Source organism: Serinus canaria, chromosome 7 (assembly GCF_022539315.1).
Source record: "Serinus canaria isolate serCan28SL12 chromosome 7, serCan2020, whole genome shotgun sequence".
Taxonomy (NCBI): domain Eukaryota; kingdom Metazoa; phylum Chordata; class Aves; order Passeriformes; family Fringillidae; genus Serinus; species Serinus canaria.
The window spans coordinates 6132535-6158238 of NC_066321.1; the positions used below are offsets into that span (position 1 = coordinate 6132535).

The 25704-nt window shown below is 39.1% G+C and overlaps 1 protein-coding gene across 1 annotated transcript; it reads left to right on the forward strand.

Annotated features, from left to right (window-relative positions):
* Positions 1-21710: 21710 nt before the first annotated feature.
* On the forward strand, positions 21711-24960 carry CXCR4 (C-X-C motif chemokine receptor 4). Its single transcript, XM_009087787.4, has 2 exons — positions 21711-21834; positions 23370-24960. Exons 1-2 carry the CDS (start codon positions 21796-21798, stop codon positions 24435-24437), a joined length of 1107 nt encoding a protein of 368 aa, XP_009086035.1. The 5' UTR covers positions 21711-21795; the 3' UTR covers positions 24438-24960.
* The last annotated feature ends 744 nt before the right edge of the window (positions 24961-25704 follow it).

Here is a 25704-nt window from a genome sequence, read left to right on the forward strand (position 1 = left end):
TTGTATATTTTTTCAGATTTTTTTGCCAACTCTACTTATAAAGCAATTAGGAAGATCTTTTTTCCCCTGTTCTCATCTTTCTTGTTTGTTAGATTTTATCTAAGCATTATTGTCATGATAAGCATCCTGTTCCTTTCCTGAGGTTTATTTTGTGCTGTTTCTGTTTTTTTATCTGTCTTTTAATGTGTGTTGCAATATGAAAAAGAATATATTTTATGGCAGCTAAAGATAAAGCAATGGAATAATGTGGGAAGAATAGGTTGCTCTTATTAAGTTCTTACACCATTGTCAAGTGGTTTAATGTGTACATTAGACAGGCAATATGGATAAACAACATCTATTCATTAATAATATCAAAATAATTGGCCAAGTTCTGACTTTTGAAAACCATCAAGCTCAGAAGTGTAATCACTGCTTTCAGCTCTGTTCTGATGCTTGCATTTTATTAACACACATTTTTTAAACTTAAACATAGTCCTTGGAAGGATGATAACCCATCTGATGAGGTCTCTATGCAGGTGGAATTCCCAGAGAGGACTTACTAAAGTTTCCAAGTGTCCCCACACTGTCAAAAGTAAATTAAGGTCATCTGTGAAGTCTGCTAAAACAAGACTTTTATTGCAGTCATAATTTTCATGCTGTAAGCACACAAATTAAGACAGGTAAATGTCTTTATTATAAGCCTTTGAAAAACAATCAAAGAGTAACATTTGGTAGATACAGACCTAAACTTGATTTGAATTGAGGACTTAAAAGCCTTAGACAATCTGTCCTATTACTGTGCTCTGTAACATTTGGCTTCTTAATGTGTTCTTCTTTTGTAATGTTATTATGAGCTGGATTATTACCAAGTGCTTGTGTGTGCAGCTTTGCCCCATGCACTGATTTATACTTTTAATACAATAGCCCCTATTCACACACTAAAATCAGCCAGCATGTACAGATTATAGAAGTTCTGTGCAGAGTGGTTCACCATCAGTAGGAGCTCTATGCCTAAACTCTATTTAAACATCAGGTTTTTCATGGTGCCCTCTCAAATCAACAGCTGGGGCAAAAAAGATTATTTTCTTGAAAATGGGCAAGAGTCATCTACACACAAACAGGTCAAATTAGAAAAAATGGGAAGAGCCTTCTTTTAGGTTGATCATGGCCAGAAAGGGATTCTTAGAGATTATTCAGTGACTCAGTAAACTCACTAAACGTGACAAGATGCTAAACCACTAATGATTTCTATTCTGACCTTTTCTACTCTTTATCTTTTTGTCTGTTTTTTTATCATGTAACCTCTTAGGGAAGGAAATATTGCCTTCTTTTATGTTGGGAAATTGCCCAGAACATTGCAGACACTACCCAAACAAGGAGTAACTATAATAATAACAGAAAGAGGAGGAGGAGAAGGAGGAGGCTTACTTGACCTCATACCAGCATTCCCCTAAAGACCCCTATTAGACTTGATGGAATGGCAACCTGGCTTATTGCTTCAGCAAAATTGTCTGTAGTAAATTGCACCAATATAAATAATGCTATTAAAATTTACAGCAGAAAAGGAGCATTGCTGTGCAATCAAGAGATAGCTGAATTTGTTTTTAAGAGAGTCAGGTATGATAGTGAGTGTAGCTGCTTAAGAATATACAAATCCATACCTGTTGTGCTGTCAGAGACAGAGTTAAAGAGATCAAGTCTGTTCTGCTCCTGCCTTCATAACCCTCAGCATGGCCCTGGTAGATAACTCTCTGTGCCCCCATCTCACCATCTGTAAAACAGAGATAATGGTTTTCTGAGTCAGAGCATTTGGATATCTATGAATATAATGCTGCATTTTAATACTGTTCAATACTATTAACACACTCTTTCTCCACAGGATAAGGACTCAAAGACAAACCTTTCCCTTTGATCTTCTTTCTGCAGCATGCCCTCTGCTAGTTCTCAAAAACACATTTTAAGTAGTGTATGAAAAAAAGCTCAATTTAATGAAATTAACTCTGCAAAGACCTCATTTTCCCTAGATTTGATGATGGAGATTCTCTACTGTGATAACATTTTTTAACCTTTATAATTTCACAAAGTGTTTTTACCAAATTCTGTTAGTCCCTCGTATTTCATGACATGTAGTCCCATTTATCTCCCATTTATGAAATACAGCACAAGCATGACATTTCAATTTTATAAACTTGCAGTGCTACCCAAGGAAGCCTGCCTTCCTGTGTCATTAATACCAATATCATTATTCAGACCCATGGCCTCTAAGTCTTTCTTTTAGGTTAATTTATTGCAGCAGTAAACCAATTTCTTTGCTTCCTTCTACTATTTTATATAGCAGTGTAAAAATTTGAAAAGCATATCAAAACTTCAGTTATCCTTAAAATTCTTCTAATTTTTCTATGGTTTCACATATGTGATTTTGCCACCAGCCTTGTGACTACTGGTGGGGCACCCCACTAGGATTTGTTTCATTTTTGTTGATCCTTATGGGTAAATTTAGATATCAAGAGCGAATATATGTTAAATAACCAATACCTATTGAAAAAAATTGCCCTAAAATAACAAGCGGATTCAAAGATATCTTTGACCAGGGCTGTATTTGCAGCTTTGTTACTGCACCTCCCTCCTGTTACTGTTTAACCTCCTGCCACCCACAGGACTTTTCTAGGTGCAAAGGACTTTGCTTCGTAGCTCCATACTTTAGTGTAGTTTTAGTTTAAGTCCTGGGATAAAGAGATCTGACTCCATATGACTGTTTCTCCCATGACCCAGCTTTCAGTTTCATTTCATTTCATTTCATTCTGGACAGTATTAGCAACAAAATATTTAAAATTCTCATAAGCTGACTGAAAGTTTCTTTGTTGTATTTGATAGCTTTCTCACTGAAAAATACTTCATATACTGTATTACTAATATTAACTACTCTAAGTGCCCAAATGCAGAAAATTTGAGAAAGTAATTAATGAGATCCAAATGACTCAAAATTTCTCCAGTTGGTGCTGGTTCAGACTATGATATGCATGGATTTCAACATTTGAAATACCATTTTTTGTTGCAGATTGTGATCTTACAAGACAAGACCAGTAGCATTAATAATAAATGCAATTCTGATGGTTTTAGTTAAGGAAATATAACTGAATCCAAAATTACTCACTTTGTATTGAGCATGTTCAGTGGCAATTTTGTCTTAGTAAAACTATCAGAAGGGGCTTGAAACATTGATTTTTAACAATTGAAGAAATCAGTGGGGTTTTATTCCCGAGACTTTTAAAACAGAAGGCTTAATTAAGTGAAAGTTAGTTAATGACTGCAAAAGATATCTTACAAAAAATACTAGAAATAAAATGTTAAAAAGCAGATTAAGAGCTGTAAGCAGGTTTAAAACCTAAATTATTCTGTGGCACTGCAAAACCTGTGTTAAAGGTTATCTATACACAAATATGATGCAAGTCCAAATGATGCATTTCTACTAAGACAATCTATTCCAAATAAACAAGTATAAAAGCACATTTCCTTAAAGCACAGTTAATGCATAGAAGACTGTGCCCCTTTGTGTTGCTTTAATGTTTAAGGGAATTGAGGTGACCAAGTTAAATATATTTGCATCAAAAATATGTTTAAAGTAATTATAAATTTGTAAATCCAAGCATTCAAAATGATAGAAAATGGAAGAAATGTAGAAAATAAAGATTGCTCTTCATACTGGATTTGTTTCTAATCCCATCTATTGTACTACAATTCCTACCCATAAAAAAATTTAAATCCATAATTTATGGAAACATGTATAACCTTAAGGTCATCACACAGAAATGCCATTATGTGGAACCTTGTAAAAATGTTGCCAGCAGTGCCTCTGCTGTACTCCATAGCTGGCATTTCAGGCAGCCTTCTGCAGCTCAGAGTCACAGTAACAAGATTTTGAAGTTTAAATCTCTTTAAAGGAGAAAAGCTGCTTTTTCATCCCTTTCTCCAAGCATACAATATAATTGGCAAAGTATCAGGAATAATAAGACAACTGGTTGACACAAACCCCAGGAGGAACAGAGCAGCTTTTGTTCTGAGCTCTCATCAAAATCTTGGAAATCTTGCAATAGGAAATGTTGTTGGAATGTAGGTTCTTATTCAGAGTTCTGACATGTTAGGTCTGCTAGATCTGAAATCTCTTACCTGCTTCCATAATTACTGGACACATTTCTTTGTGCTGCCTGCAGCTCAAACAGCTCTACACTTAAGCATTTAAAATTTTCTTGATACAAAAGAAATACATTTCATTCTTTCTTAATGTATCATTATTTGAGAGAAATAAAAAGTCTTGCATTGGTTGTGCACTTTACTGTGCAAGTAGTCTCACCAAATTTGTTTTTCAGCGTGCATGGATGGACATGTAATTCAAGCTCTAAAACTGATTTACTTCCTTCTAATAATGTAGTCTCTTAGAGGAGGGCACCATGCCATAAAAACTACTTGAACTGCTGTGGTTTTGTTCATACTGCCTCCACTTACGTATGATATTAGGATTTCTGGGGAAGTATCTCACAGACAATGAGAAAACGGAGTTGAATATGTTCCCATAAGGAAGAAGTTTGGTTTTTACTAGATGTCTCTTCTGCCTTGCAAAAACACAGGTAAAACAAAAAAAAAAAAAAAAAAAAGCAGATTTCTGAAGAGAAAATATTATTATAACAAATATTTCTCTGACAGTAAACTGATTGTACTATATTTGTTTTTAGTACTGTTCAAGAGGGAAAAAAGTCAATAAAATAAATTGCACCAAGAAATAGTCAGCTCAAGGAATAAGTCGAAATCAGTTTCCACTTACAGCTGAAACCAAACACAGAAAAGCCTTGAGGTAAGAAGCAGAAAAAGTGTCAGTGTGCAGGAGGTTTCAGATCAATTGATGTCACCAACTGCCTTTTGGTTATGTCAATGAAGAGAAGATGCTCACCATGAACCACAGAAACCAGGATGCCATCTGTGGCAGGTGGATGGCATTTTTTCCTCTCATGTGACATCATGTTAAGGCTTTATTTTTAGGTGGGTTTGCAATTAAGGGAAGGGAAGTAGAACCTGATCACTTTCTTTCCCTTCCAAATTTCTACTCGCAAAAATACAACAGACCTTTTAGCAACACAATAAAATTTTGCTTAAGATCAGAAATATTAATTAATATGTTTAAAATATCCAATGTATTGTCTATGTTCTTGTAAAATGTTGCCATTTTTTTTCCATTTTAACTTTGCTGTCTCATTTTGAGTTACAATCTCTTAAATCAGAAACTTAAGAATTGAGCCATCCCTCCTGAGTAGCCATGTACTGTATCCTTAGTTGCAGAGTGTTCAGAAAATTGTTCCAATGAAGTAATGAAAAGATGCTTATAAATTATAATTTATCCTGTTTTTTCAGACCTCTAAGAGATACAAACATGGGAACATCACAAACAAAAGAAAACTTCAGTGGGTCTCAGCTCTACACAAAAATTAATTTGACAACAGAGATGTATTTTGTAATTACTGGATATTCAGAATGTGTATAGCTCCTTCTGCTTTCAGAATGAAGTTCAGGAGGGGATTTTTGAGGGTGGAGGGCTGAGAGAGAGGAACAAAGGGAGGAACAGGGGGTTTTATTGTGGAGCTGCAGTTGAGTAGTCAGTGGCGGTGGCCATTGCTTTACAAGGAAATCATGCCAACTGCAGCAAAAGGAAAAGGAAAATTACTCAAAAACTCGATTTCACTTCTTTGTTTTCATTCTCTTCACCCACTCTTGTATCTGCAACACTAATTCACTGATTTCAGCTTTCTAGTTATTTTAGAAGCACTACAATGATGCCAACTGGTGTAACCAAGAGCTTTCAGTTAAACACAGAGAGAGGAACATTGTACAACTAAAAGTCAGTTAAACAGTTCTCCAAATTAATTGGTGCTGTGTAGCCCAAGGCTATAAAAAGTCTTGACTGGGCCAGCAAAGTTTCAAGCTTGCATCCTGCCTATCTTCCTGCCCCAGGGAGCCTTTGTATAGGGCTCATTGTTACACAAAGCAGCTCCTTCAGCAAAGGAATCACTGCAGGAATTTAAGCCTTATTTGAGGGGGTTATCAGAAGTCGTTGTTTTGATGTTGCTTAATTTTCAAGGTTTAAGAGAAGAGATGCTTATCCATTGAACTGTATTCTGAATTCACTGCTTTTCATGTTAGCTCTGCTCTGTATGTTGGTCCTCATTGTTTTGCAATTATTTTATATTTTTGAGGAAATACCCATGTTTCTTCTTCATGAGAAACCTCAGAATGTTTCCCTAATCAGCTGATAGGCAACTCCCTTTGCAGAAAACCATAGATGTGCACTATTAACTCTGAAGTAATTCAGTTTGGATGTCTGCTACAAAACAGGGAATTTCTGTCTAAGCCACAAATTTATGTGCCTCCTAGCTTGATAACTTATTCCAGGCAAACATTTATTCTAACCTCAAATACAGACATTTCTATTTGGATTGCAGAGATAAAACCATGATAGAAGTGAAATGTGAGGTTTGCCCTAGTCAGTAAAAACTTTTCTACCTTGATCAGAAAAAGAACTGCTCTTCATCAATTCTTTGAAAATTTACTATAGATATTCATAAACTAATGGCTGAGAAGTCCAATTTTCTGTGTCTGCAGGTATAATCAATGTTTAAAAGGATATTTCACTAAACCTTCAAACCAGTACAAACCACTGCAAGTCCATCATCATCTGCATGTTCAGTCCTCCCCATTCCTCTCATCAGGACATTCAATTAGGTTAAATTATTTGTTCTCCACATCCAAGCTCTCCTTCAGTGCCGTTTAAGTGAGGGACCATTTCATGCTGTGTGATCTCAACTTCCCTTGATGACAGCTCTATCCTACTGGAACTATGAAACTGTCAACATCAAGAGCAAAATTTAGGTGTGCAGAGACAAAAATGGCTAAGCATCCATCCCACAAACACTTTCAATAGAGGTCAGCAACCTCACCATCCATGGGGAAAACTGCAAAGCTCAATATTTCCATCAAACAGCCCAAATTATGGCTAAAACTTTCTTGCTGGCTGGAAGTAAAAGAAAAATACTTTGTAGATCTTGCAGTTTCAGAAAATAAGTAGAATAGTGCCATGACAGACATAGAATAAGACAACAGATCACCTTGATTTAGCAGAGATGAAAGGTGTGTGTGGTCAGTCTTTGGGACTAATGCCTTGTAGTAAACTGAGGGGCTATAAGGTGATTTTGTGACTGTGACAGGCCAGCCACACTTGTAGGGTCCCCTCTTCTTAGGCACAGTATTGCCACAGTCAATGTAAGGTAATTTTAGGCCAACAGATCAACCCCAGATTTGCGTGGTTTTTTGGTTCCTTTTGGGTTTTCTTCCTCCTAAAAACCCTAACAGCCCAACTAACTAAAGGAACATTAACTTATCTTGCATGTTTCCTAACTCGGCCAACATGCTATGAGATCATCTAGTATTCGTTTTCTTGGAGTCCAGTGCACAATGTGTTTTCTTCTCTTCAAAAAGCATTAAGCTGCTGCAGTGGCAGGGAAATGGTTTGCCTGGAGTCATCCAGCACATGAAAAGTAGAGCCATTATCAAAACCCTGGAGCCTCAACTGACAAGTTCTGTGTAGCAAGGACTGGAGTGTAGCTTCTCCCGGGTAAATTAAAATGTTGTGGTTTATGTCAATTGAAATATGGGAATTTCTACACCGCATTAGGCCCTAGCACATATTACTTTCATTTGTCAGTGGCCAGCAGGAGAAAATGCAACCATCCCCCCCCCACACCCAGCTGATAAATGGTTTGCTTTTTGCCCTCATGCCAGCCATTATATTTTCCATGGATGTCTCAAAATGCATTTTCACATTAGTGGTAGGAAGATCTAATGGCTTGCCCCACTAACGCCAGTCTTGATCCTAGCAATAAAAATCCCACCATTTCCCTTGTATGGCCTCCAATTCCACAATGAACTAACTTAGGGAACTAAAATGCACAAGATTAACCCTACCAAGAAAAAAAAATGTGACTAGCCATCTATCCTTTTTCTGCCTGAAACTTATTACTGTGGGAGCAGGTATTACGGATTGGAACAGCTCTCCATATACACAATATTCCAACAAGCATCTCCTTTCTGGAATCCCTTTCCACTTTCAGGTTCAGCAATCTGAAAATCACAGCAGTGCTCCCAACACGCCAGGGCAGTGACCTCCCTCTGCCACTGGCTCTCAGGGACCCCAGCTGTGTGACTTCCTCAGCCAAAGAGCAATAGGTCACATCTATATTAAGTTCATTGACTGTCCCCTTATTTTAGTTGTGTAAAATTAGAAGACAATAAGCTCCTCCTCTGTTTTCTCTAGGCCATTCATTATTTCATAATTTGTCCCCCTGTTATTCATGTTTGTTCAGAACCAACAGTGTCAGCTTTTTTTGCCAAGGCCCCTGCTCTGAAGAATCTCATTACTCATTCCTGGGTTCCTCCCCTGACAGGCACAACCAAAGAAATATTTTAGTGATTTTAAAATGCACTGCATTTACTCACAGCATTGTCATTCATTTTCATAAATGCAAATCTGCCCTGCAGGAATTTGATTCTGTATTACTTTCTTGTTCATGGGTTAATTTAATTACATGTAAAATCAATACAAAATGTAACTATTCTTAGGAAATAATATTTTACACCCATTCTTTACTGACATAAATTACAGTATGGAGTAAACTGGAAAAGAAAATCCAACCCAGAAAAATACAAGCATATTAATTAAAACACACTGTCTTTCCCTTACTAAATTATACATTTCTAAATCTTTTAGAGGCATGCCTTTTCAAACAACTCAGGGGATTTGCAGTTGCCTACCCAGCTTTTCATTTCTAGGTCACTTGTTAAATCTACCCCAGGTCAGCTCTGACTGAAAATTATTACTGTCTGGCAGCTGGTTTGTAGTCTGCATAAAATGAATTAGTGGTTTCATTCCACTTCCTAATGGACAAGTGGCCCCATCTTACACTTCGACCTGAGTGACACTCCATTGACTACTGCAGTGAAAGAACTAAATAAACTCTTTTTATTCTGTAGGTAGGTCCTCATGGTGAGCAGTGAAACTGGTGAGACTCTTGGGGCTATTATTGCACTGATCTACAAAAAATAAAGCCTTCCATTTATGGAAATCCTGCAATCAGAGCAGATAAAATGCTATTTTGTGAGTTGTTGTGGTGATTATTTTGGTCCTTTGTCATGTGGTTCAGAGGGGAATAGGCTACAAGTTGTCCCCGGTTACAGTTAAAAGGAGACTTGCCCCCTCCGCACCATTGTACGGTGCAAAGGGCAGAGAATGTGTGTACATGTTCTTCCATATCAAGCAAGAAATCACAGGAATAACTTACAAAGGTTTCCTGCTTAATAGTAGTAGAAAGAAAATTGCCATTTGTTAGAGATAAAAATAGATTTAGAATGTTTGAATAATAACATGGTTGACAACAGATAAAGAAATTTTCTATTTAACAGCAAGAGATGGAAATGATAACATTATCCATATTTGACTCTACTGGTTGTGCTCTCCTGGCACTTGGAACAGAACAGGTTTACTTTTCTTGAAAACTGCCAATCTTACAATTTCACACTCACTGCATTCTTTTCTTTTTAGAGTAGACACAAGCACAAAGGCACCAACATGTATTATTAAAGAACCTTGTGTCTGTGTATTTGTATTTAAAGTGTTTCTCACAGAAATAAAGTGTAAGTAAGTCCATTCTTTTCTCTAGTTTCTCTTGTCTGTTTCCCTTGGATGATAAATACGTCTGTGGACTCTGGTACTACCCCTGTCTGTACTGAGCTAGGACAAATTTCCCCTAAGGCCCCCATTTTTGTCTCCATTTTCATTTGTCATTCCACTCAGGCTGCAGCAATTCAAACAGACCTGCTCCTTGACTGAGAGATCTTCACCTCTTCTCATGCACCAGGATAAGGTTACTTTTCTATGGTTTTGTGACAACCGAAAATAAAAGAGAGGGACTATCAATTTCGTCTGTCACCATCTTTTCATGTTCTTGTCCCTCAGTGACCCCACTGCCTCTGTTCCTATTTATTTGCTTCTTCTGAACTTTTTCTTCATCTTTCCTCTTTGCCGTCCTCACTCTCTTCACTGTTTAACCTGAAGCAGCCCTCATTCCACAAGAAAAAGCCTTTGCCATCAAGGTGAATTCTCCTTCTTGGGAACAACAGCAGGACCCAGCTGTGCCTGGCTCCACACTCCTTTCCCAGCTGACCATGCCATCGGTGTGAAAAGCTGTTGCAGAAGTCAGTTTGGCTGCTGGGGAGATTACACCTCTGGCACCAGCACTTGCAAGTAAATGATTGAGCTGATATTCCTCCTTCTCTTACTTCACGGATGATATTTTGTGCTGGACAAGCTGTTCTGGGATGAGTGTACATGCATTACATTGTATATACAATAATATTTTCACATGTTTTCCTTTTATCTCTTACCATGAAGTTTACTGTCTTTTAGTTTTTATTCTGTGGTCCCTGCTCACAAGTTATCTCTCTGAGATGGAATTTACCTGGATGGGAAGTGGTTTCTGTGTCATGAATATTACAAAGAATCACAGGGCAGACTTGCCAGTGTTTTGTTACCCAGAACTAAGAGCCTTTTCAGGGACTTTACATTAAAGACTGGGCATGAAGCCAGTTAAACACTCACTGCCATTTCTTGTTCATCTGTCCCTGACTGGGGTATAAGAAGCTGCACAAGTTTTGCTTTGCATTCAACTGGACATTATCTAGAAGTAGAGACAAGCTGTTGTTCTATATTACATTACTTCTATTTCATTGTGTACATCCAACTTATAAGAACAGACAAATTGAGCATTCAAATTCTACAGAGTATTTAAAAATTTAAAGATACATTCTGGTAGCATCCAAGCTACAATAATTAACAAAACCAACTTTACAATGGATTTGTGATTGTGGTAGTACTTCCTAATATCTAACATAATGAACATAATGAACACAAAGTACTTGCTGTTTGGAGTGCAGCCTTTCCCTTAGTGGGGTACTAATTTAAAAATCAAAGTCTAAGAATACAATTAAACCTGCTTGTACCATGTCAGGCACTGGCCTCTTCCTGACCCCAAGATTCTGGCTCTGCATGTTTACATTTTGCTTTTACTTGCCTTTTCATGCCTTTGATTTCTACCTCTCCTAGAGGAAACCACCTTCCACTGGCAGTAAGACAGATGACGAAAGGGCTCTTGTGAGTCTTTGTTTGTAAGATTTGAATTGTTTGTGTTTGACTTTTATTCAAGACTAACACTTGTCTTTCTGGAATCTTCTCTACCACAGCAGTTCTCACACAATCAGTCAGAAAATACTGAATCAATGATTCTGATTGAGTTCTTGTGATAAGCAGCAGTACAGAACATGACTGATTTTACCCTGAGATACATATTTTCAAGGTACTAATACACTTGACATGAGCAGTTGTTATTGTATTGGTCAACAGAGATTTGTTCACCAACTCTGGCAGAGCCTGGACACCAAAATCTGACATTTGTGCCTGAAAATTTCTTCTCCCTTAGAACAAGATCAGGATTTTATGAACTATTCAATACTACTTTGCCTTTAGGGGCCAGAAGGGTACTTCCTCAGCAGCTCTTTGCATCACACATAAAACTGACCTTGCTACCCTAATAGCTCCTGAGACCCAAAAGAAAGAGAAACGAAGTTTTGAATTTAACAAAAATGCATAGTATAGAAGTTACACAGATGCTTCCATTTTGTGATCATCAGGTATGTGATATTTTAAATTTCACAGATATTGTAGCTATCAAAGGAACAGAATTTCAGATCAGAACTTAGGACAATGGGACTGATCTAGGACCAACAATCCCAACATATCTGTCAAAGCAGGCAGTTGGTTAAAATCCTCTCTTTTAGGGGGAAACTGTTCCTAAAGCTCATTTCTCTGACAGTTAACAACTTGTTCATACTTCTCCAGCGTGTATTCACCATGGTATTGCATCCAGTCATTTGTGTCCCAGTATTTCTTTTCTTTTCCAGGTGTCTAGTATCTTGCTTCATTGTCCCTTTCAACATCCCTTTTGTGAACTGATGTAAAGAAGCTCTTTCAGCCTGTTCTTGCAGAAGCAGCTCTCCATTCTACACTTCACCCCAATCACCCTTCTCTGCACCTATTCCATTTGAATTCATTTTTCTTGTTAAGAATTGTAAAAATATTTCAGAAGACACCTTTTCAGTGCTCTATTTGGCAGCAACAGCACTTTCTCCCCTCAGTACTTCCTTCTCCCTTCAGTGTACCCTACTTGATGCATTCAAAGAGCAATGCAGCTTTCCCTGCACGAGAAATTCAGACTCATCCTGCAACTGGCTCTTCTCTTTCTGTGTTCCCACTTCTGCCAGGTCTGAGGATATCCCAGTTTCAGCAGTGGCACCTCATTTTCCACTAGCAGTCAGTTTCAGGGGTTAACTACTTTTTGTTCCAAAGCTAACACAAAATAGAGTAACCATTGTTCCTCCCATGAACCTGGAAGTGTTTGCCTGGTTGCCTTCCAGCAGCCTACTGGTTCCCTTCAGTGTCATCGCTGTTATATTCCTTTATAAATGTCTTCCTTCGTATTAGATACATTGTGTTTCTTCTCAGAGCCTAGCTCAATGAATTGTCAGTACTTAAAGAGCATCCTATGAAATTATTTCCTACAGTCCAGACGAGTGAAACCTACTGTATTTCATCTGCCTAAAGAAGTACTTATCAATAAAAGCTATTAAGTAGTCCTACTATAACATACCTTTATCAACTCAACTGTCTTTTTGCTCTAGTTTCAATTTATTTCCATATTTTTAAATATTCTTCCCACCAGAAGCTGTTCTAAAGCTTGGCACTCCAGTCCAACAACTAAAGCAATAGCTACCCATGTAATTCTTTTCAGATGTAGGCTGTGCATTTGCAGTCAGTTGTCATATAACTTTGTCCTGGTTTTGACATATTATTAAAAACTAACCATTTCAAGGCTTATCACAGTCCTTTCAGAATTTGATGGAGCTGATAGGGTTATTCTTGAGAAGATCTGATCTTCTTTGCTTCTACATCCAGCAGAGTGGTTTCATTTCCATATACTCATTCATTCTCATTTATATTGGGAATCTTTGCCTTTGTCCACCTATTCAACACCTGCAATGTTTTCAAAAGAAAACATATAGAAAAATCTATAGTTTCTCCCCTCAGCTGGATGGCACCACTCCTACCACCCTCAGATCCTTTGTAGGTCTATATCAAAGCAGCAAAGGAGGATTGACAGGCTACATCATGATAGGTATTCTACTTTTCATTAAAATGCATTTAGAAATTTTTCTATGACTGACTTGTAAGACACATGTTGAAAACAGATCAAGTCTTTCTTAATTCCTAGGTGCATGTTGACAAGTTCCAGAAATTGAACAGTCTCTTTCCAGATGCAGTAAAATGTTAGATATTTTGCATTGAATATGATGCTTAAGTGGTTTCTGAGTGGTTTTCAGTTTTAAACCACACAGCAATCAAATCTTCCCAAAAGATATTATTTTGGTGGAACAAGTGTTATCAAGCAACTTTGCTTTAACATCTTCTTTGCTCAGAAAAGAAGAGGGAATAAAAAACAGAGCTTTCAAACCACAGAGAAACCGTTGAAAACTTGAAACCACAATCCTAAGAACAGAGTGAGCCTATGATTACCTAACTCAAAATGTGGTTTAAACTGGGCATTCTACCAAGTTTTTCACAGAAAACCAGGGGAAAATGGAGCATAAGTATCCATGGTTACAGTGACCCCTGCTTGGCACTTGAAGAGATCTTTCTAGAAAGAGCCAGGTAGAAACATTTGTCAGGGTCCTCAGAAGAAGCAGGGCTACTTCCTGTTTTCATACGTTAAAAAAAAAAAAAAAAAAAAAAAAAAAAAAAAAAAAAAAAAAAAGATTGAATATAATTTGGTACAGACAGTCCTGAACACAAACTGTAACCTAGGAGTATTTTTAGAATTCCCCTCCTGTATGTTTTTCACAATATTCACTCACTACTGAAAAATACCATCAGAAATATAGAACCATCACTTAAAATAATGGCAAACTCCTAGAATAGCAAATTCATCTATAAATTGAGTATTTAGGGCTAAAATTTTTCTTCCTTTGTCCAGTTGTACTGCACTCATGAATGAAGGAACAGGCTTGTAGACTACAGTTTTAAATGGAAAAGGTTTGAAGTGTAAATTAAGTTAAATTGGAACCCTCACTTTAAAGCATTGGAGTTCCTACACTCCCTAGTTCTTGTGTTCAGGTTTACCTCGGGGCTGATGAAAAACCTAAACACTGAGACAGTTTGTTTGGATGGTGCTTTCCCTTTCTCCTCTGCTGACACTCACCTGTTCTCTGTTTATATGCAGGTTTGGGGAAGATGGTTTTTTCTCTGTAGCCTGGTGCATAGCTAGGCATATTGAAGCGTGAACAACTGTGCAAACATGACCAAATATATTCATCACAACTCAGCTTCTAGATGCTTCTGTGATATGTGCAAGTCAGGTGAGACAGTGGAAAAAGAACTGATCTGAATTCAGATGGAGATTTCTCCTCTCCTAGGCAGGGAGCAACAGAGCTATTTCACCTTAAGATCCATGTACAAGCCAAATGCAGTTCTCCTTGTGCAAAAAAGAAAAGCCAGGAAGAGATTTTTTTTTATGCCCTTCATTTTCTAGGGTGCTCATCTTCTATTCTTCATGCTCCTTAAGGATTCTGCCTCAACTCCTCTTGTAGAGGAGAGGGCTCCACAGTTCCTCATTTTGTTGCTAAATTCCCAATTCCCTGTATCTGACCTGGATCAGGCACTAGAATGCTGTCACTTTTCTGTAGAATCATCCAGAGCACACACCATGATGTTTGTAGAGTCCTTGTTCTAGCCATTATGGAAATCATGTGGATGATGCCTGGTTCAGCATAAAGTTTGTCTAAAATTCTCTGTTCCACTTCCTAAAAATTAATCTAAACCAGCAAGATGAAAGTTTAGCAAGTTCAGTTATAAGAGATAAGCTCTTTGTGTCATGTGACTCTTTATATGGTAAGAGATACCCTGAAAATTGGATTTACCTCCCCATTAAACCAGAAAAAGAGGTTCAACATGCCAATAATTTCTTCAAGCAGATCTCTTCCTTTCAAAAGTTTTGTCACATAATGATTGAGGATAAATCCTAATATGTGATTTTAGTGATTATTTACAAAGTTTAGGCCTCAAATCCTACCTACCAAATTTTCAGACCAGCAAGAACAAACGCCACTATTAATGATAAATCAGCTCAAAATAAGGAGTATGTAATATCATGGTCATTTCACTGGAAATTAATGAACAGAGAAAGGCATGTACCTGCCATAAATATTCCTACAGCTCTCCATCTACATCCTTGTAATTTGCTATAAATAAATGGATAAAAGAGGCTGTATATGGGTATTTACCTGTGGTATTTCGACAAGTACTGTATATAGAGGGCTTGGCAGCAGGACCAAAAATTTGTCACATCTAATGGAGATTTTTTGATTATTTTAGAAATGTTTGATTGTGTTTCAACAGACATTCCAGTTACTAAATGCTAATATTACCTAAGGAGGAAGGACTGACTCAAAACCGTAAGCTCAGTCTCACTCTTGCACAGATCTCAGTTGCATATGGCAAACGTGGTTTCTAATACTAAGGAAAAAAAAGTGTTTGGAATTTTGGAATTCTAAAGTAAATTTTCAGGGAAACAGTGGGTGGAGAGATCCAAAAGGAAGAAACTATGGGAATGCTCATTACTAAATTTGGGCAACCTTCCTACTTACTGAACCAGGAGAAATCCTGTATTCTAAAACAAGCATCTGGGCTGACATTCAGCATCCACATGTAGAGACTTTACTTCAAATCTGATGCAATAAACCTAAAATACTTGTGAGCTTCAGATGCCAAACTGAGCTAAACAGGAAGAGTGGTTGCTCCTGCTCTGCTTTCAGTGCCACTTTGTAGACAAGTGGGCAAATGAGGTAAGTAAATTATTTCAACAAGCTCAGAAGCTCTCAATATGTGGAAAATAAATGCCTGCTATGGCATCCAAAGAAAAGAAGTAGAAGAAATGTGTGAAAATGATAAAGAAAACATGGCACATGCTAGCAAGCACACAATTCCACAGACACCATTTCAACAAAAGATTGATCACAAACTGTCAGGGCGGAAATTCAACATCAAAATGCCATTTCCATTGTGTAGAGAAAATGGGTTTAATGTAATTAAACATAAAGGGATTTTTTTTTGAACCAGATAACTCTGGGCACTGCCAATAGCAGAGGCATTAGGACATAGTCTGATGGAGGCATATTCAACCATAAAATAATTCAGGTTGGAAGGAACCTGTGGATTCCAAGCCAGAGCAGGCTGCTCAGGGCCCTGTTCAGTTTATTAGCTCCAAGTAGCTGAGTCCTGTTTTCACAGGCAGGAGCAGCAATGGCCAGTCCCAGACACAACTGTGTTTCTGAAGCAATCTACAAGAAATCATGAGTTTTGGCAAATATTCATGTATGTATAAATAGCTGGATATGTTCTCTAATTTATCTATATACTCTTAAGATATAGAATGCTCTAAGCATAGATCCCCAGAAACAAATCCTATTCTTAGTAATCCAAACTGAACTGGAACAAGTTTCTAATGGAATTTAACAGCATAAAAGAATATTATAAGAAACACATCTCATAGCTAAACAGAAACCTATCTAAATGCTCTGGAAGCCAAAATCCTGTCTGGTTATAGGAAAGAAACTACTTATAAATAATTAGGGAAGCTTTACTTTGTTTTCATAATTTTGATCTGACCACAGTTCTGGAAAAAAAGCCACTTCAACATGTCTCCAGAAGTGTTCTGCTATAGAATCATCAAAGGTAAACCCTTCAGCTCCAGTGATATGCAAATGATGACATGTTTTTTAAAAGGATTACCAAAGTTGTTCAAAGCATCTTTTTAGTCTACTCTGCTTCCAAACAAACAATAAACTGTCCGCATGCAGTGAGATTTGCTAACCCATAAACACAGCCAAATGGAGGAAGATCAGAACCTTAATGAGTTTGGTCCCCTTTGAATTCTAGCTGATCAGTGTCACCAATAATTTCAACAGGCTCTAAATTAAGCACTTTCTGTCTTCAAAGTGCCTTGCAAACATCAACCAATTAATCCCTACAAGTCTCCTCTGAGGTAGGTAAGTAGGTATTGTTATCCCCATTTTACAGTTGGCTGAACACAGTCGGAGGGTTAAGTGATTTGCTGCAGGCCACAGATGGAGGTGGGATTAAAACACAAGAGTCACTATGATTCTTTTTAGAGGATAGCACTTCTTTCTTTTTTCTGCTGACTTTTCTGTGCTGACTTTAGACATATTGGCCTTGTGGCAATACTTAGAGGAAACAATATAAATTGTCCTTGTAAAAAGCAAGGAAACAGAGAGAAATCAGGGGTTTGTGCTGATAACCCTTTTGTTTCCTTATACTGATGTTAAGGGTTTTCCTATAATTTGGTTCTGATATTCAAGTATCATTCCTATCATACAGGGACTTATTTCTGTGGCAATGTAACGTGGTACTAATTGAAAGATATGTCCTGCTCCTTCACAGGTTTTATTTATTTTTTGTGCTTTCAAATTAGTAAGTGTAGGTGGCACCCGGCCCATAAATGTGGCACTTTCCTTCCAGAATCAGGGTAACAGTTGGTAGGCTTTTTCCACTGCAACACAGGCAGGAAGAAATGGAGAAAGGGAGCTTTGAGAACCAAGAGCAAAGAAAGCCATTAACTGAAACCCAACCCCAGCAAACCGCTTGTAACCATTCTAACAGGCGTAAGATTGATACCTTTCCCACTTCAACAGAAAGATCAGATGGAAAAGGGAGACTATATCCTTTTCCTCTCTATGTATACAACTTCAGACCACTTGAAGACCCATTTGTCATTAAGTCAATCCAGTGTATTGTAATAAACTTCTGAGTTTTATCAGGAAACCGCTTTTCATCTAGCGGCAAATCCACAGCATCGGTTCCCTGGAAAGAAGAGAAAAATCCACTACTCAAAGCTGATGTCTCGCAACTCTTGAGCACATTTTCTGCTAATTTTTCAGAAGACACTCTACTATCAGAAGCCTTCCAGTACAGAAATTGACATGCACAGAGAAAATCAGTGAATATTTGAAAATTAATCAATTCCCATAGTATAGTACAGTCATTTCAGCCATATTGCTGGTTATGTTCTTATGATACAATCTTCTATGTGTCCTGAGAGTATAGCTCCATTAATGCTGCAAAAATAACAAACAATTTATTAATACACCAGTGTAATACATGGTGGTATTCATATGTGTCATAATCCAAGGATCGTACCTCCTTTGTATTAGGTGTTGCCCACAGGAAATGGTCCATCAAAGTTTTATTAGCTAAAAGTTTACTTTGTTAAAGGCATTTGTGAAGCCTTCAGATTAAGTAAATCATTTAACATAGGGTCGTGGTTAAATAAAATGCAATTTATTTTTCTACTCCTGTGGATGCTGAATGAAAAGAGTATTTTTACCATTAGAAAGGTTTGTTAGTAACTACTTGGTTCTTACATGACCATCACTTATGTCTCTTTTTAGAAGAAAATAGTTAATGATTAACAACCTGAGGAATTGTACTCTAACAGTGTAAGAACATGTAGGATTTTGACTCTTGGAAAGGTGTGTTTTCAGTAGTAAAAGCATGTATTATGTGGGTTAGGAAGGGTCTGATTTTCACAGTAATTCTGTGACCAGGAAAACATGTAATGCAAAACATAAGCTTGGAAATTGCTATTTGCTAGCTCTGTCTCAAGAAGATTTGTAGCTGAGGCAGAATTACATGCTCTGCAGAAACAGCTCCCCTCTTTTATCACTTTGGAAATCATTAACTTGCCCTGGATGGTCCTCTGTGCAACAAAGGAAGTTTTCACATGGATTTTCTGATAGGGGAAACAAAAGAGATCATAGATAACAAAGCAGCAGTGTGAATGACAGTTTTAGAGGACCTTCATCCAAACAAGCTTCAGTGACATCTCATCAGATCGGTATCATCCCCAAATTTCCTTTCACTCAGCACTACCATGCTTCAGGGCTAATCCAGTGAGCCATTCCTCAGTTCCAAATTTCTTAGGCTATCTGTGAACACAAAAATTGAGTGATTGTCCCATATCCCACTAATTAACATAATCAATTTCTACACCATATATTTTGCTGTTACAGGTCTATCTGCACAGTAAAATGGAGCTGTGGGAACATTTGTCTGCTTGGGCTGAAACTACACTCACAGTTCTGTGCATCCCTCCCCACATGTCAATGCACTCCATGCTATCCACCCCAATGAAGAGCAGCTCCCAAACTTGTCAAACAGCTCTAGACCTCACATACTTATACATTATATTATAATATCATTATATATCTTTTGCTCATCTGCAGCCATTGCCACAACTCACCTGCACTATGAGCATATTTTAATGTCCTGAACTACACACTTAGAGAAGGAGCAATATTTAATCATCTATGCCCCTCCAAGATAAGAATACTTGTCCAAAAACACATCTGTCACCCATATGAATTTCTGGAAACCAATTCTTCCCTAAAGCTCACCTCCCCTGTGTGCAGTTCTGTGTCCTGATTAGTTTTTTAGAACCTGTTCAATATGCGTATTTCTGAAAATGTGGTTCAGGTTTGCATATTTAGCAGGCTGGAGAGCCTTTCCAGCACCATATCCCTGCTGAAAACTGCATGGCAATTGATAGTGCTATGAGCTGGGCATCCCCCTTAAGTGAAAGAGTGAAAGATGATTATTTAGACATGATCCTACTCATTTGTATACAAAAATACCTCAACTGCTCTTTTATCTGCCTGGTCATCTAATGTTGCACTGCACATTCCATGATGATTTGGGGAATGTGTTTTCCTATTTGTCTGTCTAAAAAGCAATGTATGTACCATAGATTTTATGGAAAATAAGGAATGAATAGCAATAGTTACAATTTTTTCACATTTGTTCTTAAAGAAGATTTATGGTATAATAAGCTTAGGGTTAGTATCTAATTATGGAGACTCAGGGGAACATTTATTTTTATAGAATTCTAGTGTGGTATCCCTCTGATTTTTCTGGATATAAACATAAAGTAAATACTGAGTTTTCTGAAGACTGGTAATTTCTGAATTATAATCAATTATAGTTTGCTTTTAATGCAACTTGTATGTGATATTCCAGACCTGCTAACAAAATATGAATTACTGTCTAATTACAGTGCAGTGAAAGTTTACAATCACATTATAGGTCATACCTTACATACCATGCTTTTAAAGAGAAACATAATTTGATTATTAATCATAACCAAATTCATACTCACTGTAGGGTGTGAGAAAGAGTTCTAGAGCTGTTGGAGGAAGAGTAAGATAGTAACTCTTGTCAAATTCTTGAAAATAATATTTGCATTTGAAACTGGTGTTTTAGCTAACTCACATGTTAACTGATCATAGGGGCATTTCAGAACAAAACTTTGGTCAAACTTTTACATTTATCATCCCTTGAGGCTACTGGGGTAATTTGAGAACATTTTATTACATAAAGAATATTCTCTCCCTTCTTCTTTCCACTACAAAAATCAAATGTAAAGAGTAAATCCATAAAACTGAATTAATTATTCCCAATACAGTTACTCACTATAACTTTTTGTTGTGAGTGGTGAAGTTGAGGGAGGACACACACATGACACACTATGCTAATCAAAATATTTCCTGCAAATTAATTTGCCTGCATGAATATTAACAGTACTGAGACCCCAGAGATAACTGTAAAGGAAATCAATTATTCTGTTTTGTTTGTCTCATATTTGGGTTGATTTTCTCTTGCAAACCTATCCTATTGCTACATAATTTCAGGGTTTGGGGTTTATTTGTTGTGGGTTTTCGGTTTTTTGGGTTTTGCTGGTTTTGTGTATGTATGGGGTGTTTTGGTTTGGTTTAATTTGACAGGGGGTTTGGGGGGGGCGTTGTTGCTTTTTTGCTTATTTGGGGGGTTTTTTGTTTTGTTTGTTTGCTTGGGGCATTTTTTAAATATTATCCAGCTACATGAAATGGATCATCATCCGACTTCTCAGAGGTGCCAGAGGAGCTCAGAGGGCAACAGACAATCCACTCACACTGCAGCCCTTGAAAAGTTTATAGAACCTCTCATCCCTCAATAGGGACCAGCCCTTGCTTCGCCTCTCCTCAGCAGTGGGGGGAAGAGGCAACTTTGAGGACAGAGTTGCCAGAATTTTGAATGGCATACAGGACCCCTGCTCTTCCTCCTCCACACGACTCCTGGACCAGTGACTTCATTCAGAGCCCGCCTGGGGTACCCATGGCAACCCAGGGCTCTACAACACACTTCAAAGAATGTTCTTGAGGGGAAATTCAAAAGCCCGCTTGTATGAACACATCAATCAGAAGGGGGCAAATGCCCCCGTGAAGAGCGTGGCCCCCGCGGGCGCGCCGGGCAAGTGCAATTCCCATGCCCGAGGCGGCAGACAAAGAGCGGCCCGAGGCGCCCGCCCGGAGCCCGAGAGCGCGGCGACATCGCCGGGGAGGAGCCAGACGCGCTGCCCCGGGGGCGGGGGGCAGTCTAGGACCTTATAAAAGCGCGTCCCGCCAGAAGAGCCCGGGCGTGTTTGGAGTAGCGGCCAGTGGTGTCTCTGCGGGAGGTGCGGCTGCGACAGCGGCAACAGCTTGAGAGCGCGGAGCCGTCCGATGGCTCTGAGCATGGACAGCAGCCTCGACAGCCTGGATGTAAGTGCCGGGAGCGCGGCCGGCTGCCCACGTGCGCGCTGTTTGCAAACAAAGGTGCCCTCGGCGGAGGCTGCGGGCGGCGGGGTCGGGACAGCGGAGGGGTCTGCGGGCGCGAACGGCCGGGGCTCCCCTCTGAGCCCCGGCCACTGCTGCCTCTGCCTGCAGCGCTTCTGACCTTGCCACGGCTGCAGCCACTGCAAATTCCAGCTGCAGGACTCCGCTCCTTTTCTGTGTCTCTGCTGCTCGGCCGTCAGTTCAAGTGACATGTGGCACCTTTGTGGACTGAAAAACGCCGGCAGAGCAATTAGGGCTACGGGAATGATGAGAGGGGAAGAGGCGAGGAAGTTTGGTGCAGTCTGACTTCAGGGCGTATAGATATCCCTTTGCCCCGGTGCGCGCCCAGACCTCGGGCTGCCGGCGGGACTGGGAGCGGCGGCAGCGCCCGCCCATCTCGCCCGCTCCCCGAGCGAAACGAGGCGGCAACCCACTCTTCTGGGGGCAGCTCCTCTGCCTGGGTTTGGAGAGCAGTTAGGGGCAAAAAGGAGATCTCTGCCAAGTTCCAACTTTAGGGCCGCAGTTAATGCCCGCGTGGTGCCGGTGCCTCCGCGTGTGAAGCGCTGCGGGTCTCTCGGGCGCGCCCTGCGCGGAGCTCGGGGGTCCGTGGGACTCAGGGCATGACAACAAAAATTCTGAAAACCTGAGGAATTGCACATAGCCAGATGGCACTCTCCCGCCAGCTTTGCTTTTAGCGCCGTGGCCAAAACCGTTGGTGGTTTCCTGACGCGCTTTCATGCCCTCACCAAATTTCGCTTCCTTTTTCCGCGGCTATGCTCGCTTGGTCCGTCTGGCTGCAGTCCCGCACCGGCCGCGCTCACCCCCGGCCCCGCAACCGCAGAGGGTGGGGAACAAAGGGAGGGAACGTGGTGACCCTTCACGGGCTTTGAGTTCCCCTGATTAAGGTCACCTCTCGCTTTCTGTCTCAATTGCTTCTCAGGAGGGAATTCTTGCTATTATTTATCCTTTATTACATCAGCCGAGGGTACCTTCTCTATTTCTCCTTGTCCCCATCCTCTTAAAGAGAAGGGACTCTGGAGCAGCAGCATTTCTAAGTAATTTTTTTATAGTCCTCTATCGAAGAAGTTAAATGTGGTAGGTCATGCTCTGTGTGGACAGACCTCTTGCATCTGGCACTTTTTGGTCTCTCCCATTTGTAGTGTCCATCTGATAGGAGCACTGAAGTGTCCCTAACCAACGTTATTTCTGGGAGTAGCCATTATCTTTCTTTGCTCCTGCATGCCCTGCCCTTAGCAAGATCTTACTCCTCAGAGAAAGACAAAGGAAGTTTTTAAAGTTATTCTTGTTTGCTGTATTTTATATATGTGTATGTAAACGTTGTATTTTCCCATGTGGTTTTCAAAATGTTTGCCCATTTGTGACAGTGGAGACTGTTCAAGCAACCCTTCACATATTGTCATATAGAATAAGTTTTTGCAGAGAAGCTAACATCTAATTCCATTTTCTTCCTTTTTTTTTAGCTGTCCTCTGGGTTATTAATTGAATTTTCTGAAAATGGCACAGATGAGATTGGTTCGGGTGACTATGGAGACTACGAAGAGCCATGCTATCAACATGAGAATGCCGATTTCAACCGGATCTTCTTGCCGACAATCTACTCCATCATCTTCCTAACCGGAATAATTGGCAATGGATTGGTTATTATTGTTATGGGCTACCAAAAGAAGCAAAGAAGCATGACTGATAAATACAGGCTGCACCTCTCTGTGGCTGACCTCCTTTTTGTCATCACCTTGCCATTCTGGTCTGTGGATGCAGCCATAGGCTGGTACTTTGGGAATGTTCTGTGCAAGGCAGTTCACGTCATTTACACAGTCAACCTCTATAGCAGTGTCTTGATTTTGGCCTTCATAAGTTTAGATCGTTACCTGGCAATAGTCCACGCCACCAACAGCCAGCGCCCACGAAAGCTCTTGGCTGAGAAGGTGGTGTATGTAGGCGTGTGGCTGCCAGCTGTGCTTCTGACAGTGCCCGATTTAATCTTTGCCAGTACCTTCACCAGTGAAGTAGAAGGAAAGTATCTCTGTGATCGCATATACCCTCACGAAAACTGGCGGATCTCATTCAGATTCCAGCATATCTTGGTAGGACTTGTATTGCCTGGTCTAATAATCCTGACTTGCTACTGTATTATCATATCCAAGCTGTCACACTCCAAAGGCCACCAGAAGCGCAAAGCCTTGAAGACCACGGTTATCCTCATCCTTGCCTTCTTTGCCTGCTGGCTGCCATATTATATCGGCATCAGCATCGACACCTTCATCTTGCTGGGAGTCATCAGACACCGCTGCAGCTTGGAGACCATAGTGCACAAATGGATCTCCATTACGGAAGCCCTGGCATTCTTCCACTGCTGCCTGAATCCAATTCTTTATGCCTTCTTGGGTGCCAAGTTCAAAACATCAGCTCAAAATGCCTTGACATCAGTTAGCAGAGGATCCAGCCTCAAGATTCTTTCAAAAGGCAAACGTGCAGGACATTCTTCTGTTTCTACAGAGTCGGAGTCTTCGAGTTTCCATTCCAGCTAACGCTGCTCCTTGCCATCATTTTATAAAGAGACACTTTAAAGCTGCGCAAGATTTCAGACAAATAAGACTGACCATAATGTACAGATTTATTTACAGCTGGAATTTTATATTGTTTCTTTTAGTCTCTGTGAAGTTTAATTGACTTATTTATATAAAAAAACCTTTCGTATTGATGACAAACTGTCTAGGCAGGTCCTGTGGACAAGTGGTTGGTTCACAAAAGTTTTAGTGACTGTATGTATAGATATGTGAACTAAACACTTTGGATTGTAGCAAAGTGACTGTTAAAAGTTTAGAAAATATTTCTCTGTTGTTTATATGTAAATGTTTTTGGTGTTGCTGTTAAAAGTTTGCCTGGATATTTTTACCTTACTACAAGATGTTTGGTTTACAATAGCTTAACTCTGCTGTAGAAATGGCACTTATAACCAAAGCCTCCTGTTACATGCTAGGGTTTTTCCGTCCATTCTCAGTAATTGATGGTTTGCAAAATTTTCTGTTCGAGGTAAAATAAAAGTATATGAAAAAAAGTTATCTTGAGTGGTATTTTCATTTCTGGTTGACTTTTTCTCAGTGCTTTTATTTAGAATTCTAAATACACAATAATGTCTTAGAAAATTGCATGTCTTGTGAAAAGCAGGAAAATGGGTTTCAGTACATACTGATTATTCAGTTGACACCTCTGAGTTCCATGTCATATGTTTTTTTCATTGGAATACATTTGCTCCAGTTAACACTATGTTTAGAATTACTTAATCTGCCACTTTGAGAACTTTTTGAGGCAAAATATCTACAAATGAAAACCAATGTGTTTAAGCAATTGCTAAAGTTTATGGCCTCAGGAGTCAAACTCAGATTACTGCAAGTGCCTAACCTTTATGACCTGTGTACAAAGTCAATCATACATTTCTTCTGCCTTTGCTGTGGTTTTATATTTAGTTTCACAAGTTAATACTAATCAAATATAGCTGAATCAAAGCTATTTCTACTAAATAAAGTTATTCTAATAAATATCTGTGTATCTGCTCTGAGGGAGGTAAGTGGTTTTCCTCTGTAGAGCTTTCCCTATCCTGTCTACATCCAGATTTTCTTAAAGTAATGTTAAAATCTTCACATTTCTTTTGAAAACACAGAATGTGTGCCATTTCTTGACAATATTTTTAGTAATAATCAGCCAGACTATAGGGTTACCAATAATTAGTGCTGAAATCTTAATTGTCTAGTTAGTCATGTCTTCACATTAGTTGAGTGCATTCAGAAGTAATGG

What these genes read in the sequence shown, in the direction of transcription:
- CXCR4 (XM_009087787.4), top strand. Translation starts at nt 21,796, where the DNA reads ATGGCTCTGAGCATGGACAGCAGCCTCGACAGCCTGGAT. An exon ending in GCAGCCTCGACAGCCTGGAT is followed by an intron (nt 21,835 to 23,369) that starts GTAAGTGCCGGG and finishes CTTTTTTTTTAG; the next exon opens with CTGTCCTCTGGGTTATTAAT.